A 20,906-nucleotide genomic window follows, 5' to 3' on the forward strand; every position below is an offset into this window, starting at 1 on the left:
GTTATTTGTCTTTGGTATCAGGTCAAAACAATTCCAAAGAGTTGAGGTTTTGCTTGAGGTCCCTTCCTCCTCAAAGCCTTAGTTACATGGACTTGTGCGGTTCAACCCTGTGGACAGGTGGTTTGGGTTTTGGGGTTGACCAGGCGGTTGTAGGGTCATAGAGTGGAGAGGCAGCCTCTTATGAGGAGCACTTACAAGGTCTACTCACCCTGTAAGCAAAATCAAAGGCGTTCCACAGAGTTCCATCTTAAGACTCTTCTATTTGTTACATTTAGAGCTGACTTGGGTAAAAAAATTCAAGTACAATTTTTTGACTTCTCTGGCGAGATTTAAACAAATCTTTATGTTTAAAAAAAAGGCCAAGTGTCTATTTTTATGTCAATAACCTGAAGTTAGGTTACAATCTATCCAAAATCTGACGGTGAGCCAGTGCCGTGGACTTACTTTGTGGATGTACTTTTTCTGTTTAATTTTTATAACTAGTTAAGATGCAGAGTATATTATTCAGCTGAGAATTCTAGCATGGAGTGAAAAGGCTGACTTTAAATGAACCAGCAGTGGAGGAAAAAATGACCTAATTTCATTGTCTAACAAAAAGTTTGACAAGAGTATTTGTATGACTTTAAATAAGTGAGGTTTGGTGCTTTTATGGTTCAGTTTCCATGATTAATGTGTTTGATTCAGCCATGCCCTGTGTACAGGTTCTGATAGTTTTCTGTTTTTTATCTATCTTTGGTCACATCAGGCTTTAGAGTCAGTCGTCCTCCTGGGTTTTTGTTTCACCTAATTAGTCCTGACTGTATGAAGTGCATGATTTTCGGCAAGTCACTGACAGCGTCTTTGTTTTGTCGTCCTTTTTGTTTCCATTCAAAGCAAGTTTGTCAGGGTTTACTTTTACTTCTTTGGAGTTTTTTTTTTTAAGTCGTTTAGCTTCACAAACAAGTTGTTTTTTTCCAACTGGGTTCTAAAACCATCAACTCTGATAGATTTAATGGACCATCCATATGTATAGTTCGAGACAATACATTTAGAAAGGTTGAGCAACACTCCTTTCAGAAAAAATAGCCTCTTTATATTATTTTTCTCTGTAAAGCAAAGTACTTTCAGTCCAATCTGTAGCCCATTTCTTTCTATCAGCTGAATGGCTATAAATAAATGTCAGTCCCTAATACATTTGAATGAATTTCAGCATCTTTAGTCAAAGCCTAATTTAGTTTCCGATACAAATGCATGAAAAAATAAAACCTGATGTTTCTGTTGTTTTATAAACAGAGCAATTAAACGAAAAAAAAACTCCAAGATTCAACAATCAATATCTCTTTTATCAAATGTCCTTTTTTTTTTAGAAAAAAAGTTGTATTTTTTTTCCTTAAAAATATTACATCCGGTAATAAGGAAACGATGCTTTAGTTAATTTATAAGTAAATGAATACTTTTGGTATGATGTGCCTCTAAACAGGAAAATAATGTGTATGCAGTCTATATTCTTTTTTTTTTTTTTTTTTTAACTTGTCCTGTCCAACAGCTGGGCAGGCAGATGAGAGCTGAGGGCCTCTTGTGTTGGACATATTTTACTTTAACAATAGGAGTTATTAATCTTCAGACAAACCAGAGGTATGACTGAATAAACCCCTTTTGTAATTGAGGCCAAACTTTATTAATTTCAACCATGTTTGAAAATTTTGGGTGTTGGACCGGACGGAAAAGGAAAGAAGGGAAGAAAAAGGGCGGGGCCTGTCCACACACACACTCGAATGTTATCAACACACCTGTTAGCTGCAAAAATGTCGACATGGACACAAAACAGATAGTGTTCACACGCATACTTATGCCTTAAAACCAACTAGTGTGAAATATTTCAGTCATTCAATCATGCAAACTGTTAGTGCAAAGGTGAGCTAACACTCTATTCAAGCTAACTTGAATAATTAACTGTTCTTTATTAGTTTGTTTGTTTATTCTTTTTTTGGGGGGGGTTTAAAGGGTAAATATTACATGAAATTATAAGCTAATAATTATAAGGATGCCGAAAAAAGGTTTTTTATTTAATGTTTGCTTTCCTAACTGCAGACGAACATCTAAGCATTTGTAAAAATTAGCGAATGAATATTTTTGGAATGATGTGCGTCTAAAAACATAAAGAGTATTAAAGAGAATTTAGCTCCATTTTACTTCTTTTTACTGTCTCTTCGTTTTTATGGTGCTCATTACCATTTCCACCACACTGCAGATGGTCACCCCTGAGCTGAGCCTTGAGTCCAGAACGTGTATGTGTGGGAGAAAAAGTAGGGGTTGCTTGAAAGTGAATTCATCAGTATTCCTCTCACTCTGGAGGAATTAGCTGCCAGAACACTACTTTTTCTGCCAGCTTTGATCCCAGCCCTCTCCTCAGGACCACGAGACTGGACAACAAACCACACTCCTTATAGCTTGTTAATGGAGCGTCCAGGGGCCCAGAGCCTTGGGCAGACTTCAGTGGCGATCACAAGCACATAGTAGTCGAAGAGTACAGTAGATACACTCACCAAGCTTTCTACGTGTTTTAAAAAGTTACTTGATGCTATTTCGTACGTTGGTGGTTTAACCGTGGGGATAAAAACACGTTGCAGATGCTTGAGGTAATACTAGAGAGTAAAGATAAGTTAAGGTACTTATTCAACCAGATGGACATGCACCATGAAGCTTTAATAAGGTTCTGGGAAGTGAATGGAGAACTTACCTGAGGTCCTCAGAAGTCCTCGCTTGGATCAATGGAGTTTCAACTGAGTGTTCAAAAACAGCACCTTCTGCGCCTGTTCACAACAGACACATTTAAGTACAAATGAAACTAAAAAGGAAAAACATATGTATTTATATTTAAAGTCTTAAGGCCGTGTCAAACAGCCACTATGTATTGCGGGATGAAAACTGAAAATTGGACTGTATTGGCTGCAAATGAAAATTCGTCATATATTAATATACGTGAGAAAAATTACAAAAGAATTTCACAGATGTATCACCAATGAACCACATTAAAACTGTGAAAGAAGAACAAATGACCCACACAAAGAACACGTAAATCAGGGTGAAAGTCAAATCTGGGCCAAACTTTGTGTGCCAATTACAAATTTTTCACGTGTTTTGTGTGCCGTATACGCGATTTAAAAGTTATACATTGATAGTACATGCATGAAAAGTCTTTTAGACATACATAGATATTAATGGAATGGTCGTGGAAAGCCACAAATTTGTATCTCTTACAATTTGTGTCTCTTTACATATTAATTGCGTATAAACTGGGTAAAATATGCATAAACTGTGCATCTCTCAACCGAGCAAACATTTTGAGCAGCTTAAAACCGAATTCACGTAAAGACTCGTCAGCCGAAACCCTTGACGGACATCAGCGCACATCGCCGAATGACGAACGCAATAAACACTTAAGAATTACGTATATCTCGTGTGTATCACCAAAGACTGAAATGTCATAAGGAAATGCGCAAAATGTACATAGTGGCTGTGTGACACGGCCTTTAGTCACATACACCTATACAGGGATTGACCCGTACCGGTACTGTTGGTTTTTGGGTTGTCCGGTCCCATGAAGGGTTGTAAAGAGGAGCGGCCACATCTTAAGGGGAGTGCAGGTGTGTCTTGCAGGAACTTACTACTGTTTTGCATGTGGTAAGTGTATCGTAAAGTATTTGTAAGGTGTATATATATATATATATATATATATATATATATATATATATATATATATATATATATATATATATATTTATATACTGTATGTATATATGTAAGTTGCACACACTTACATATGGGTGATGCTACTGTACGGTGCCACTACACCATACTAGTCGTTAGCAAGGTGCGAATACTGGCTAACGAATACCACAGGGTGTGAATGTGATACTTAAATGCTCATAGGATGTGCTTATCACTCGAACAGCACTCACTAACGAGCTCTTTGCTCAGTCCAAAGGATTTGGTGGGGTTAAAAACATGAAAAATCCCTACAACGTCTCACCTACTTCCCCTTTACTTATCCTCACTTATACCATGGTCCGGGTGAATACTCGATTCTGATTGGCTGCTGGGTGTGCATTAAACCCTGATAACCGCACGGTGAAAAAAGAAGTTCCGGTCGCCTAGCTTAAATGTTTTGTATCACTGCGCTGGTTTCTTTAAAACAACCTTTTGCTTCATCATTTGGACAAAAACAAGCAGTAAGAGGAGAACTTTCTCTCTGAACTGATGCTTTATTCAACCAATCGGAAAGATCAGCAAATATATATCGCCAAATCTTGACTGCTGCGGTGGTGCGGCGCGACGCGGACTATTTGTTACGTGATGACAAATAGTCCGCTTTTGTGAGAAAAGCAATCCAAATCGGAAAAAAAACAAGAATTAAGGACTAAAAACTGATTAATATGTATTGCTTTTGTAAGTGACCATGGTATAAGCGGGTTAATGGCCTTCGAAGTGTGCGTTATTACTTTTTAACGCACTTCGCGTCGGACGGTTCAGGCTACCACGGCGTGTGTTAAAAAGTAATAACGCACACTTTGTCGGCCATTAACCCTTACATTTTGTATAAGTGTTAGCTACAACCAGTCGCAGCATGCCCATACAAAAAAGAAAATTTTTGCTCTATGTCCCTAATATTTTCTGCGGCTTACCTGTGTGCCTCTTACAGGTTTGCCCATTTTTTGCCCACAAACAGCACATATTCATCTATATGGCTATTCATCCGTTGTGACTAAGGCCTAAGGATTTTACTCTTATACAGGATCCCATTCACAAAGTGTCTCTGTGTTCTTTATTTTAGACTCATAACCAAACAAACAAGCACAAAAGTGATTTTATGTTATGTTATCTACAAAAACAGAGTGTATTCATTCTAACTGTTACAGCAGTTAAAGCCAAAATTGATTTAAGCACCTCAAACTGAACCCAAAGGTAAAGCACATTAGTGGAAGAGTAATACGGGTTTGTACTAAACACAAAAAGGCTGGAATTCACAAAGTGAAGAATAAAATAGATGTGTTATTGTTCTGAAAGTACCAGAGTTTAAAAGAATGTAGTCAATAGAAAGAGAAAAATCTGCTGTTCAGCTTTGGCAGAGACGATGTGGTACATTTATCATGTTTTAATTTTCACTATAACTATGTGGCATTATTTCAAAAGATAACAAATTGGATTTTAATTTCTAGAAAATATAATGTCACAGAGAAATATTAAAAAACTATCAAACACAACTGTAAGTAATTGTTTTTTTATTCATTCTTTTCATAGTTCCTTTAACATTATATCTAATTTAAAATAAGACTTGATTTTTTGTAGGGAATAAAATGACTCCAATGAAATTTCCATACAAAATTATATAAAATAGAGAGAAAAAAAATCAGTTTCCTCAAACGCAATAGCTGGCTTAGTTATCACCAAAGAAAACCTCACCATAGATCAATGTTTGCACATTTCATTCAAAATCCCCCTGTAAGCCTGCAACACCTTTACCTGTGACTGTAAGCCTGTCCGTCAACATTGCCACTTCCTCTTCATCTGCAGTAAACAGCAGTCTTCCTCCATCTCCATCTCGCACTTCCAGCCTCTGACACTGGACCTCCACAGCTTCGGGTCCTACAAGAAGACAGTTTGACACAGCGGCAGGCACGAAACCCTTCTGTACTTTAGAAAATATTAAAAGGCAGTTTTAGAAAAATGTGTTAGTTTGAAGTCCTTGACATCTCAGAAGAAGGTTTCATTTACTTTTAAATTTAAAATTAGCTGAACTACAGTGAATAAATGAAAAATTGAGATATTTTGACAAACCACATAAATAAATGATCTATCTCAGCAGTTAGAAATGTTTTATTACTTTCCTTGCTGCAAAATTGTTTTTAATGACAAGAAGAAAATGTTTTTTCCTCTTTTTATTATTTTGATTTTGAAGTTTAATTGCTAAGAAATGTAATGACTGTGTCGACTGAATTCATTCTTCCGACAAATATCCTTTTTTTTTTTTTTTAAACTAAAGCAGGTGCTGGTTTTTCTCCAGAATGGCAGAGCGTGACCAAAAAGTGTCATATCACCGGCCCCATCAAATTAGCCTCAACTGTCCAGGAGCAGATCAATAGCGGTTAATGTTGTTGATAAGCGGGTCGCTTGCTCTCCGGTGATCATTAATCATGTGAATGACTTGTAATTTGAGCTCGCTGGTGGGTAATCCTGATGATGAGAGCAGTCTATTGTCCTGTCAATCAGCAGAAAGGAGGAAGATGTCTGGAAGGAACTGTGGAGTGGAAGCATAAAAGATCCCCTAGAGTTGAATCAAACATTATGAACAGACACCTGTAAGGCCAACCACTGTTGCTCGTGGCTTTACCATGTCTGTGATCCTTTAATATGTTATGGTTCACATTTTGTAGTCTCACGGCTTCACACATTTCTTTCAGTACAATTTTTCACCCCCCCCCCCCCTTTTTTTTTTGTTAAGGGAGTTGTGTTCTGCATCCTGGTGTCTGTAGACCACTGTCAATCAATCTCCTCCGTGGCTCCTGTACAGAACGCATTTATTTTGCCACATTTGCATGAATTTTCTATAAATATCAGATCTTTGCTTTTATTCCACAACACTGGACTTTTTTTCTATGAAGGTTTCAACTTTGAGAGTTAAAACAAGAGGGGAAAAGTGTGACAATGTTCATGTCTGTCTAAGAAACGTGTGTGGAGTTTTACAGCCTTAAAAAACATCTTTAATAAAATAAAAAAGATGCTTACTCCGCCGACTTCACCAATCGCAGATCCTACATTTAGCGAGGCAACACGTTGAAAGAACTGGACTGACTGAGTGTGACATCACCCATAGAAAAGGACTCACAACCTACTCTGACGAAATGAAATCAATTCAATTGCTACTTTACAATATGGATTGGAGCCAGGCATTGTCAGTAAGTATTAATTGGTCTTGGTCAATGTTTCTACGGCAACCGCTTTCGCCAACAAGGAGTGAGCTTGTTGGAATGCCACCCTCCTACTATGTGAAAGCGGGCTTCACAAAATCTGTCAATCAAATAATTTAAATGTTGGACATGAGCAACGGCAGGCTCCGCCTATGTTTATTGAGGCATCTGATTGGTCAGTTTATACCTTGAATAACTTGCCCTATAGAAAAAATATCATGAAAAGGATTTGCAAGAAAGTGTCACATAGAGGTCTCAGACTTTTATTTTTGTGTTGTGTTTTTGACAAATAGAATGAGTAATAGCTGTTTATTTCTCAATCGAGAAGTACTTCCCATTTGAGACGTGAGTGGGGGGGGGGGTTACTCAGTCCAGTTCTCATACACAGTTAATGAGCTTTAAACAAGCATAACGTGTCTTTGACAGCAGGCCGGCCAAGTTCACTGTTTCTGTAGGAGTGTAGAATAATAATTACTGGAAACTCACCCACTGTGAGTTGACCAGTCAGCTGCCCCTCCTTGTTTCTGGCATTCAGAGTAACGTTCTTGTCTGATCGTAAAAGCAACCAGCTGTCCTAGGGAAAAAGAATAATAATTTAAAAAAACAAAGTCTACAGAGGGAATAAAAGGAGATATTGATTAGGTGACAAAAACCACATCCACGTTTTCTCTTTTTCATTGTTAAAGACGGAAAGTTATGTCAAAAAAACTCATGACTTTCAGTTATTATGAACCTTCATATCCTTAATAGCATTATTAAGACAAAATAACTGCTTTGTATTGCCATAAAAGGTGCAGTAAATGTCAGTTTTTAAGTGAGGTTTGGAGGACAATTAAAAACTAATTGGTCCTAAAATATACATATTTATTAGTATTTTACACAAGTATGAGAAAAGAAATTCACTGATTGGTTTAGAGTGTTTTTAAATAAGAATAAGCTTGTGGGCAGCTTAATGTGTGCGTTTTAGTGACATGAGTGGGTGTAAGAGTTTTTTTTGCACTTCAGACATGCTCTCTTTTCTCCCAGCTTTGAACAATACAAGTGAACGATGATGAGACATTTATATAAGTAGCTGTGCTGCCTGCAGATCAGACTCTGCGTATACTTGATACCAGTGTTTCTCCACAGCTATAGCCCAAACAAAACAAAGCAAAAACTCATTTAGATTGGAAAAAAACATTATATTATTGCTTTCTTTTTAAAATGGCATTTGCCAGATGTCTCCAAAAAAAAAAGGTAAACCACCACAAAACGTCCAAAAAGTCTTTGAGTCAAATATGACCAAACAAACAACCATTTGCATGTTCTCCCAGCGCATGCCCGGGTTTTCTCTGGGGACTCCAGCTTCCTCCCATCGCCCCAAAACATACTTCATAGTCATTGTTTACTCTAAATTGTCTCTAGATGTGAATGTGAGTGTGCATGGGTTTGTGATTGTGATCCTGTGACAGACTGGCGACCTGTCCAGGAAGTCCCCTGCTTTCACCCACGAGTGGCCGGGATAGGCTCCGGCAGCCCCATGACCCCGAAAGGGACAAAGCAGATCTAGAAGACGAACGACCAAACAACGGATGACTCCTTTCTATAAAATGTAGTTCATGTGATCAAAAAAAATGTCAGCACTAAAATCCTAAACTTGGTGGTAACCCTTTTCCATGGTTGTTGGTGTTGGCGGCAACAGGAAATAACACGCTCTTCAAACTACCTGTTTACGCAATTAACATAATTTCAATGAATCCTTAAGTGGGGAAATAAAGCTTTGCTCTGATAAGCAACCCTTTAAGCTGCGTTACGGCCACTTTCAATGAAAAGTCTATGTAAACTGACGTCAACCCGAATTTCAGGTTTGGTAGTGATGTGTAGGTCGCGTAAGTACCAACCGTTGTACACATGATCACGAAGCTGAAATTAATAATTGCACTTTTTATGCCCGGACGGGTTTTTATAGCACTGAGTCTTTCACATCCCGGAATAGAGCTGTTAAAGAAAAAGCCTTCAGCAAGATTAGTGAGGTTTGCACCACAACAACATTTTACATTAAGCCTCATCCCACTGTAGGTGGTGGACAAGTGCTAGTAAACAGTAAAAAAACAAAAACAAAAGAAGAACGCCCCTCCATTCCGCTCCCTGTGTGTCCAGTGTGAAGACCACCATCTGAATGCGCATTCTAAGTGCCACATGCACCCGGTGTGAACGCAACCACACGGTAGTAGTGTGTTTGCACAATTAACACAAAGCAACCAGTTAGTTTGCGTTAACTGCGTAAACTGTTTTATAGTTACGGTAGTTTAAAGACCGTCAAGATTGGCGCAAACACTTTGTAGGAGGGTCTGAGGGCTTGTTTGGCAGCATTTATCTTCATCTATTTAAAGTACATGTCAACATACAGTCAATACTTTACCCAATGTGGAAATAATAACAATATAGACTCAAAGACTGATATTTCTCTGATTGGACTAAGTGGATAGTGCTGCAGGCTAATGACCACAGATCCTCAACAACAAACGTGACAGCATGGCAAGGACCCAATAAGTCCAGTAGTGAGGGCAGATTAGATACCCCCTGAGAGGCTCAAAAGGCTCAAGTGATTTCACTGTTTTACACTAGACCACGAGTAGTGCTTGTCTACTCAAGACCAATGACCAAGTCTGGCTTTAAGATTCTTACTATATTTTGCACCGTATCAACCACTGGTTGTCTACTGTAGACGCAAGAGACAACCAGTTGGGTTGTAAACCTGACAAGTTTACGGATTAAAACCAATAAAGCGGTCAGGTTTTCTTGCTAGGCTGCAGGTTTGTCCTTTTTCATTTAAAAAAAACGTCATTTTGTGTTTTTGTGGTAGCTGAATAGGTACCAGACCCCAGACCTTTATCTTCTACAGCAGCGGTCCCCAACCCCCGGGCTGCAGACTGGTCCCAGTCCGTGGGTCATTTGGTACCGGGCAGCACAGAAAGAATAAATAACTTACATGACTTCTGTTTTATTTATTCCGGAATCTGAAAGAGGTTTTATTTTGAAAAATTGCCAGATTCTCTGTTCCATCCGTCTATGTCACTCTTGACTCTGGCCAAGGCGCTCTTTCGGTCACGTGATAGGATCCCAATAAAATAAAACCCAGGAACTAGCAAAATGAGTAAAAACAAACGTCTTTGGAAAGTTTCTTTGCCAAGGGGAAAAAGCCCAGCCAGGAGACAGAAGAGGAGCCTTCAACTTCCAAAAAAAATAAAGCTACATTTAATAGACAGTACTTCTTTTTGCACCATGAGTGTGGGAAGGGGAGAGGATGACACCTGTACAATGATGTACAATGACATGAATGTCAAAATAAAAGCTCAGAGCTTGCCTTGTCGCGTCTCTGTTCCCCTTCATCATAACGTTGCTACAATAATCATCCGCCACATCCTAAAGACCAGTCCATGAAAACTTTGTGTGAAATCATACCGCTCAGTGGCGCTAAAAAGGTCGGGGACCACTGTTCTACGGTGAAGAAAAAGCCATCAATGAATCCCAGCTCACCTATCTCTACAATGAATCTGCATTGGACAAAAAATGAACTATAACTCCATCTATGCCTCCTTCACTGCTCAGCTTTTAGAGAAAACATCAAATGGTAAAAAAGAAACACATGTACATTTTAGGCGTTTGGCAGGTAAATAAAAAAAATCAAACTCTGTAGCTTAAAAATGACTAAAACTACAACTGTAAGACTGAAGGCTACTCTATTTTCAGAAAATAGGGCGCACAAGACAGCATAAAGAGGTGTGACTAAACTGTCTAGAATGCCTAAAGGAGCAGAAAGGCAGAGGAACTGATGGCAAGTTCTGAGTATATTTGAGCCACCTGTATAATAGTTCATGTGCATCTCTTTTATCTGCAATTGACAGTCTCTACAGAGAGTGCAACACGACATATAAGTCAAAATTTAGCCGTAATGCTCCAACAATCCATCAAGCAGTGCGCCTTTGTAGTTTGCTGAAACATTTTGATGGATTTTTCAGCGCTGTATACCAAAGAAAATCAGTTTGAGGTCAGTAAGCACAACCACAATTCATCCATAGAGTTGATTTTCGTGAAAATTCACACATTTTTGGCATGCTTTATGGTCCAAAAAACAGTTGGTCACTAACCAATATCATCTGACCATTGGTGGACTTGAAAAAGATCCTAATCCTTCTTTATTGCAAATGTCATAGTAGGCTAAAGTAAAACTCAAACTTGTGCTAATTTCACCTAAAATTTCAGGTTAAAACCCCTAACAGTGCAGAGTTGTGGATTTCAGGTGCTGACCCCATTACATCCCCCATGCTCATGTACTAGCAGCTGCATTACTGTAAACACTTATGGCAGTTACAGGCAGTCCCTCCCTAATTTAAGCAGGTAATTGTGCTGTAGTGCAGTCTTATAGGTTCAGCTAACTTCACGTTTTCCCTCAGAGATACTAATTATTATCTCGGGTGTATAATTATCACAACTTTGTTCCGCGCACAACTTTCCAAAGGTCGTTTGGTCAATTTTCTTTCCCTTCCCACTCCTTTCAAGTATAAAGAACCATCTCCAACAGCAGGCAACATTTGCATTCTTGATTTGAAGCAGCTTTATATGAAGTTGAAAGGTCTTCAACTGTTTCCTTAGGGGAAACGTTTGAGAAGCTCGGCTCTCCTTTTAAACGCCTCCCTGAGATCACATGAAAGATTTTAAAGTCATTGTGCCTTTTGTGGAAGGTCGAGTGCAGATCAGAGCAGACGCCGCTGAAGGTGCGCTGGGCCCCATCAAACGGAGAAATGATCACGGCCGCTGCAAGGCTGAGGATGCTGCCCTGCATACAATGAACAACAATAAATGAAGCTCTGCTTCACTGCCTTGGTGAAACGCATTCAAGGAAAGTGGCCTATCACAACACTGCAGCCTTTCTGTGTGCGAGCAAAAACAAATCATATTTAAAAAAAAAATATAAGGATTTCAAATAATCCTTACCAGGTATTTGCATAAACTCATTTGCGGTTTTAAACAATGTACTAAATTTAAATACCAAGAGAGAAAAAAACAGTATGCCTTTAAAGTCCCACTCCAACTTTATGGTAAAATTTCCCCCAGTGTTTTTTTATTTTTATTATGATTATGTCATTTTTAGCCGAAACCGAAAACGCCTGTCGTTTTTTTGAGACATATTTTCTGCAGAGTGCCAGTTGCTCACTAGAAATTTGCCGGACTGTTGGCGCACAAGTTAGCCTTGGCTAATTTCCCATTAACCCTATGTCTACGCTCTCTGCCGCCAACTTAAAGCACCTCACAAACCCAAAATAATATCAGCGTAGCAAAAAAATAGCGAGCAACATTGAAGCTGCTTCTGATCCAACACAATTTGAATAAATACTCAGAAATTTAGTTCTTCTTTTGAAGATTTTAATTCTTTCTTTTGCAGAACTATGAGGCTCATTCTTCATAGTGTTTGTTTTTTTATAAATTCTAAAAGTAGATGCACTTTTTCTTTCTGAAGTGTAAAGTCAAGTCTGAAATTATTGACACCCTTAAATGTGTCAAAAAAAGAAAGCTGAGATGTGGGTTTTTTCTCACTCTTGTAGACCATCTTATCACCGCTTGGAAGGTCCGAGTGTCACTTTGATTTAGGAAGAAACATCCTGGTTAAATAAAAGAAACTTGTATTTAAAAAAAAATGCCAGAGGGTGTGAATAATGAGTCTTTGTAAGCTGTAATAAATGTAGATTTAAAGTAATAAAAGCATAAAATGCAGTAAACTCCATATTTATTTGTTTGCTATATTCAAAATTATAAACCTTTTTAGAAGGAATTCATGTGGAGAATAGCAAATGTTGCAACAAAATAACTCCAGGTTTGGATGTTTGAATCATCATCTGAATGACATACTGTCAGTATGATTTACATGACATCCAGGAAACAGAAAAACCTGTTTTTGGGCGGCTGTGGTGAAGAGGAAGATTGGTTAGTTTCTGGTCAGAAGCTAGGTTTGATTACCACCTTGGCTGCCCATGTTGAAGTGTCCTTGAGCAACACCCTGAACCCTACGTTGCTCCTGGTGGTATGGTTGGCACCTTGAATGGCAGCAGAGCCGCTATGTGTGTGAAGGGGAATGGAACTGGAACTTAAAAGCACTTGGAGCCTTGAAGGTCCACAACAATCTCTTGATCTGTTATCAAAGCGTTCCCAGTGGTCTTTTAATTATGATGATGCTGTTTTTAGCCAAAATCAAAAAACTTTTCTATTTTTAGGACATAGTTTCTCTCGAGCAGCAAAAGTTCATTTGAAATTTGTCTGAGTTGTGGGCGGGACCACCAGTTTGACGAAACCCCGCCCACCTTGGCCCTCCCTAATGCCAAGAGCTCTATGTTCATGCACTCTCCCGCTAGTGTACAGCCCCTCACACCCCAACCGAACATTGCCGGTGCATCAAAAATGGCGGGCAATATTCGTGTCATCCAGGCGTCCAGTTTTGAGTTATTTTCTATGACACGTCTGCTTCAGATTAAAAACGATTTGAATAAAGAAATATTCAGAGAATGCTTTTTTTTGCTTGATTTTCCAAATACATGTCCACCATCATCAGAAAATGCCACAACATGTTAAAAACACCATTATACCTGAGTGGCTTTTTAAGGAAAAATGCTGCACAAGTGTCCTGTTCTCTCAGCCTGCTGGCTTAGATTTATTTCTATATTTTCTTCTCCTGGTTCCAGTAATCAAGAGTCATTAGTTTCACCTGGTCACCACCTCACATATACCTCTGCTTCTGCTCAGTCCCAGCGCCAGTTTATTTTGCTGTGTTTTGTTTAGGTTTACTGTTTACTGTGGAAGCGTGGACTCTAGGATCTTGCTGCTGTGTTGAATTTACCGTGGAGTTTCTTTGTTACCCCAAACCTTATTTTTCTTTGTGATCTAACACGGCTAGTTGTGGTCCAAGTAAGAAGTGTACCAAGAACCTTTTTGTTGGTATAGCTTTTGCTTTTTGGTTTCTAGAGTGGTGATTGAGAAATGTGGTATTACCTTTGGGATTCATGGGAGTGAAGAGGATCATGTTGCGTAGACCTTTTTCTGATTGTAGAATACTTGCCTCCTCCTCCACACTGAGGACAACTTCTGAGCCTCCACGTTTGCCGCTTGCAATTCATACAGTGCAAGAGGACAGAGCTGAGGACAGAACACCTAGTGTAGACCAGACGTCCACGTTTTTTTATTTTTTTTATTTAAAGTTCTGTCAATTCCTTCTGTGTTCAAACTGTTTTGGATTGTCCTTACCAAATCATTACTCATAAGTATGACATTTTACCATTTTTATTTGTTCTCCAAGTGAAGTCATAATGTCAAACTTCATGTCCAGACAGTCCAAGATAGTTTGGAAATGACTGAATAAGTTGGAAAACTTGTAGTTTGTGCTGAACACGGCTAATTTAAAACATGAGCTCATTCTGGCCAATATGATCTGACAAGTTGTCCATTTTTTTTATTTGGACATTGAATTTGAGATTGTAACATCGGCATGCATGTAGGTTTCTCAGAAACGCCGTCAGAATCTTCTTAACGATGTCGGTGCGCTCTCTAGAGATGCAGAAACTGCAGCTACTGTGCAAGTCTCTCTTCACATTCACCTTCAGCCTGCATTAGCGAGCTTTCCCATCGTGCAACTGAAAAGGCTAAAGCTGCGTGAGGCATCCTCCACCTGCCGACTCCTTTTTTCCTTTATGCCTGTTCAAGCTGAGAGGGAGCACTCTGTGAAATAAGCCTCTGTAGTTCTTAGCATAAATTAGAATAAATTGTGTCTTAATGATCCATGAAAGAAATTCACTCAAATATGTCGATTCACAGTAACACACACACACAAACCTAATGGAGTGACCACTTTCCTGAAAATATATCCCTAAAGCTCATCAAATCTGATCTGACTGCAATGGGCTTTTAAGTAGCTCCATAAATTATTAGTCTAGTAGATGTATTAACAAGTACTTTTAAGATAAATTGTTTTATTTAAGACACCCACACTTTTGTTCAAAGTGCATTTCTTTTAGATGTCACATGAAAATTGTTTAGAAATACAGAAGACGTACTGTGCAACTGTACTAGTGGTGTTTGATTTAAAGAAGTAAATCTATGTCTGCATGTGAAACTACATTTATTATTGTTTTAAAGCTTCTAAAAACCACAATGTTTCCAATTTTTCGATTGTTTCAATCTTCTGTAAAAGTGTTCCCAGTGGTCTTTTAAAAATGTTTTATGCCAAAATCAAAACACCTGCATCGTTTTCTCTGTCATAGTTTCTGCAGAGCAGCAGGAGTTCATCAGAAAGTCACCACTAAATTGTGGGCGAGACCATAGGTGCAGAGTAACTCTAGATTTACACCGGTCCTTCAGCGGTGCGCCTCCCTTGCGTTGCGTAGGGAGTCTGTTTCATGACCGTCGGTTAGTTTACGTTGACCACGTTGTGTCTCTGGTCTGCCCCCCCTCCCCCCTAGCTCCCAGAGGAGTGGTTTGTCCTGCCACCCCCATATCAAGTAGTTTGTCCCGCTCTCTCCGCTCATCCAAAACTTAAGCAACCTGCCTCGTGTCCTCCCCTCCCTCACGGAGTTCTTGGAAAATGCATGTTTTATGTCATAAATGAGCACCCTTGGTCGCCTTTCAGGCAGACTACTCTAGCACTGTTTTACTCGGTTACTCCCCTAGGGCAGTTCAGTTAATCAACTCACCTGTTCAGCGTCCTACTATTTAAGTCCAGGTGTGCAGTTGTTCACTCTCTTCCTTTACCGCAAGCGCTGCATTCGTCGCCCCACCCTCCTTCCCGGCTTCCACCTGTGAGCTCCATTAGGGATAGTTATTACCCAAAGGTTTTATGGAAATCTTATCTCATGGAATTGTACGGAGCCTTATGCCAAACGAAAAAGAATGTGAATGCCAACTTAGAGAATGTGAAAATAAATATTTTGTACTGCATGAGTTGTCTGACTGAAATGTTGGTAAGATTTAGTATTTCCAAAAGTAAACTGTCCGTCGTCCATGGGGAAAGTCCATGGTGTAATCGACGCTTGTCTCCACCGTTATCTACGATGCTAACGAGCGTTATCACCAGGGCAAGTCACCTAAAATATAAAACAAAGCTTTATTTTTAAAGTGCTACAGTAGTGTTAATTTCGAAACCCAAACCTGTTTTTATCTCTCCTGCTTTTTGCAGCAAAATTGACGTGTCAGCAGACTGGAAATAGAACTCCGGCAGACATGACAGATGCAATTTAAACAACCTGATTGTTACTGAACGTTCAGTTATTTTATATCAACGCAACGGAGATAGACCAATGGAAATCAGCATTCAGCCTGCCTTTACTTCCCATCATCCTTTTGTTTACACTCTCTCTTATAGCTTACAGCCCCAAAAAAACAGCAGGGCAACAAATATGGCAGCAATATTGGAGCTATCCAGCCGGACAGTTTTGAGTCAGATGCCAGCTCAGAAGAGGAAAACGAAGCAGAGCGGGGCTGGGAGCTTGAGGCCCTTCAAGTATGTTTTCTGTCCCAACTACAGTCTTTCTAAACTCCATTTTTTTCCATCTGCTCTTGATTCACGATTATTTGAATAGAGAAATCCTCAAAAATGCAATTTTAGGATTCCTTTTCTTTGTAAATGTCTTCCATAATCAGAAATAATCCCACAAGAACATGATAAAGACACCAAAAAAACAAATGTCATCGGAGTGGGTCTTTAAGTTTCAATCGACTGTCTCGTCTCTGTGAGAGGACAGTGAGACGGGTGACAGGCAGCTGTAAATCCTTTGGATATGCATACTTTTGAAAATATCAACCCAACGTTACTCCAGCAGCTGACAGTTCATGTGTAACAGAACTAGAAAAGCCTGAAATTGCAGTTTTGTGTCCTCAAAACATACCAATGTTCTGACTCTAATGTGTGAAATTGTACCTCAACTGTAAAAAAAAAAAAGTCAGCTCGTTTCACTTGTTTCTATTCTTCACATTTAGGCTTCCTTTATTTTCATAACAGTTAAAAAGCTTTTACATGCTGGCGAACACTAAGCTGAAAGAACAGAAAAAAAAGGTTCAGTGAATCTAACATACTGGATAATGTAAAAGAAAATGATCAAGGTAACACCGAGCAGCAGCAGTTCACATTTAGATGAATTTGCTTGAAATGCAATGGTCCCTCTCCATGACTAGCTTCACAGATTTTTTTGTGTGCATTTTGCATGTTTTAAAACATTTTTTTAAAGTGTACAGTGATCCCTCGCTATAACGCGGTTTACTTTTCACGGTTTCGCTACTTCATGGATTTGCATGGTTCATTGTGTTCTGCATTCTGATTGGCTAAAAAGTCACTCCGCTTCTTCTCTACCTGTGCGTCAATAACGTTGCAGTTTAATATGTACACATAAGTAAAACAGCTCGCCAAATTTACATTACGTACGTGCAAATCATCTTGCAATTTCGAGTTTCTCTAAAACCCATAGAAAAAGAGCGACAACAACTGCCTATCACTATGTTCTTCTCCCGACCAAACACCTCCACCGCGGGCTGCAAAAGAAGAAAACACTGCAGAGCGGAGTCAGGATGCAGCGGCTCAGCAGTAAAATACACCTGAGTCACTATTTGTCCCACTGTACTTTGTATTTTTTTCATGATCATTTTACATTTTCTCCCGATTAATCCAATTACTCGGGTCGCGGTGGGCGGGGCTAATCTCCACAATTTGAAGCCTTCTGTTCACATTGATGATTAAAATTATTATTTGACAGTAAAGTACAGAAGTTATTTGTTGAAAAAAACTTTTCTAAAGTACTTTTATTTGTGAAACAAATGCGTGAGCCTGTAAAATGGTTTGTTCTTTATTTTCAATGTATAAAAGAGTATTTAATTGTATAATAATTGTAAAAGAAAATTAAGGTTTCCACTTCACGGATTTTGCCTATCACGGGTTCTTTTTGGAACGTAACCCCCGCGAAAAACAAGGGTTTACTGTATTGCGTTCTGCTTCCTGATTGTCAATCAACCTCTGTGCTTGATCTCCTGCACAGAATGAGTTCAGTTTGACAGATGTACACAAATCATTAATTGCCACAACATGTTTGTTTTCATCCTATAATAATGAACTTTTCTAATCAACTTTGAAAGTTTAAACAGGAGAGAAAAGTATGAAAATGATTCTGTCTGTCTAAGAAAAGTGTATTAAGTGTGTCGTGAGTTTTACAAACTTAAAACATTTAAAATTATTTTAAAAAATAAAGATGATGACTTTGCTGATTTTGTCTATATTATTATTATATTATTTTTAGATCAGATGAAGGAACACTGTGTACCTATTCATTTTCATTTATTCATTCATTTTTTAACATTGTATCCGTTTCGGGGTCACGGTTAAAGCAATTCTCTGGCTTTTTATACAGAAAACAAAACAGCTTTTTGGTTTGAATTTAATTTAAAAAAAAATCTGTTTATTTTAAATATGTTTTTATGTATAATTAACCAGTTAAGTGTTTTTCTAGACAACATAGAATATTGCGTAACATAGATTTTAAAAATAAATTCATATTAAATGACATTGTGATGAACTGGAAATCAATTAGAATCCTCTAAATTGACTTTGAATCGATTTCGTTGGTAGACAATGACAGACCTACGGTAATAATGGAAGATAGATTTGTGCATTACCAAAAAAAATCTATTTTATTTTTAATTGTTGGAAACAAAAAGTTTCTTTAGTTAAGGAGGAAATCTGTAATCTAACCCGGTTCCTATAACTACGTTGCCTTTTATGTAGTTTGTACACATTTTCAATACATATTTGTCATGTAAATTTAGTTTAAACAGTTTAAAAAATTGGATTATTTTTGTGTTTTGACATCAAGCGTGTTGTAAACGAACACCTCTAATGCACAACAGTCTTAGTTGCGTCAATCATGTTTTGATTGAACTCTTTTTATTTAGAACTGTGTTTTTTCCTTAAAGAATGGATTCCATTAGGGGCCATGTTTCTGCTGGGTTGGACATCTATAAAGACAACAAAAACTTTCAACAAAAGTTTAAAGCTGGTTTCCAATAAAACAGACTCTTGGACCCACCTGTCACAAAAACCGCCTTCCAAGGCCATCCGAGTGACTCGTAGCCTTTCATCTCACCCATAGTCGACAGCATTGCTTTGGCATGATGAACGTGTTGCTTTGACAGATTCAAACCAACCTTGAATCAAGCCTCACTGGTGCCGCTGAAGCAATTAATAAAATCCCTGCAGTGGCAGTAAAATATTCCTGTGTATGAATGTTTCTCCTCACACTTTAAGGATGACAGGTTTCTGTCTTACAGCCGCCTCTGAACAAATCAGTGTCAGGTCTGGAGTGACAGCCATCATGTAGCCTAAAACAGAACGCCTGCAGGCCCTAAAGTTCAAGTGTGTGTTTTCATCAATTGCAGTATGAAGCCAAAGCTACACAGCAAATTTTACTCTATGGAAAAAACACTCAAAGTTTGGAAGAACTCTATTTTATTTAACATAAATTAGAGCTGAGTGAAATATCCTTTTTTTTCAGTCTGAACGCCGTAATTTTAGAGCTAGTGACGCCGTTCTTTAAATTCCGACAGATTCCTACAAGCAGCTTTGCGCTAACATGTACAGTAACACGTTACATTATTAAAGTGTGTATGCAATGAAAACATGAAAATGACCTGAACGTGGTCAAATGAAATGTTTAGAGCTCCGTTTCAAAACATGCTAATCACAGCGCTGATTTAAGGGGCCACTTAACCTGTAATTCTCTTTCACCTACTGCAGTTACTGCAAAAAAAAGAACAATTTTCACAGTTTTGATTGATTATGGCGTCAAATATTGATCTCCAACCACTAATTATAACAGAATTGGGGGGTTTAGCTGCTGCATACACAAAAGATGCTTTGGTGGTCCTTTGTTTTGTTTACAGCTTCAACAGGATGGATATCAAAGCAAAGAGAAAGACGATGCATTGTTAACTTCAAAGCTGTAATCACGGCTCTTCTTTCCAGTTTTTTTGTTTTGTTCTGGTGTGACTAATTTTTACCAGTGAAAAATATTGAGTGACTGTGAGATTTTCACCCTGCAAATATCTCTGGTGCACACAGATAAGAGGACCGGCGCACAAATCTCTTTGTAAAACAGGACATAAAAAAAAAAAAACATCTGCAGCTGTAAAACTGAAATACTGGCTTTGCCGTTTGTTCAGGATAACTGCTACCATCTCTGAGTGTTTTTACTCCTAAGTGCACAAATGTCCGACCTAAATTACCCCTCTGTTCTAGCTAAAAACATGAAAGAGCCAGTGTAGGCGTTTTTCAAATTGTTCTTCACCCCTCTGTGGCAATTTTGAATCTACAGTCAAGCCACTTTCTCCAACTTCTGTCCCCAAAATTGAGATGAACAGAAAGTCTTTGCTTTCAGGCCCTCAAATTGCTTTCTGCACTGTGACTAATCACTGAAAAGGAGGAGGATCTGAACAGAGGTCGGATTTTTTATTTTTTTTGTACTTTTTTTGGGTGGTTGAGAGTAAAATCGGGATCAACTCTCCGCCGCTGCTGTGTTCAATAATCTGCTGAACATCAAAGAAGTAAACGGGGAGAGAGAATGTGTAAATGTGGGAATTTGTGCAGGGAGCTTCGTTTGGCTCAAAGATCTTCTCTGTGATCCTCTGAAGTCCTCTTAAGGTTGTACGTGGCCTGAAAAGAACCAACATGCAGACCTATACCCATCTTCTATTGATAGGAGGATCCTGATAGTTTACTGTTGCAAGAGAAAACCAGGACAGGGTGGAATGAAAACGAGAGGAGCATAAAAATGAAGGGAAAAACAGATATCTCTAATTTAATCACAAAAAAGAGACTAGATAATAATAGCATTCAACAATTTCAAAGGAGGTTCCTCATTTGGCTCAGTTGAAGCTTCAAGCAGTGACCTCCAGGTT

The 20,906-nt window shown here is 38.6% G+C and overlaps 1 protein-coding gene across 2 annotated transcripts in view; it reads right to left on the reverse strand.

Annotated features, from left to right (window-relative positions):
• Positions 1 to 20,906, reverse strand: part of LOC101164098 (zeta-sarcoglycan) — a 56,962-nt gene that overhangs the window by 5,956 nt on the left and 30,100 nt on the right. For both annotated transcript variants that reach the window (XM_004079660.4, XM_023966167.1), the window contains exons 4-6: positions 7,434 to 7,521; positions 5,503 to 5,625; positions 2,720 to 2,792 (exon numbers count right to left, since the gene is read on the reverse strand). In XM_004079660.4, the coding sequence (XP_004079708.1) occupies positions 2,720 to 2,792; positions 5,503 to 5,625; positions 7,434 to 7,521 (284 nt within the window). The remainder of the gene's footprint in view (positions 1 to 2,719; positions 2,793 to 5,502; positions 5,626 to 7,433; positions 7,522 to 20,906) is intronic.

This window comes from Oryzias latipes, chromosome 18 (assembly GCF_002234675.1).
Source record: "Oryzias latipes chromosome 18, ASM223467v1".
Lineage (NCBI taxonomy): Eukaryota > Metazoa > Chordata > Actinopteri > Beloniformes > Adrianichthyidae > Oryzias > Oryzias latipes.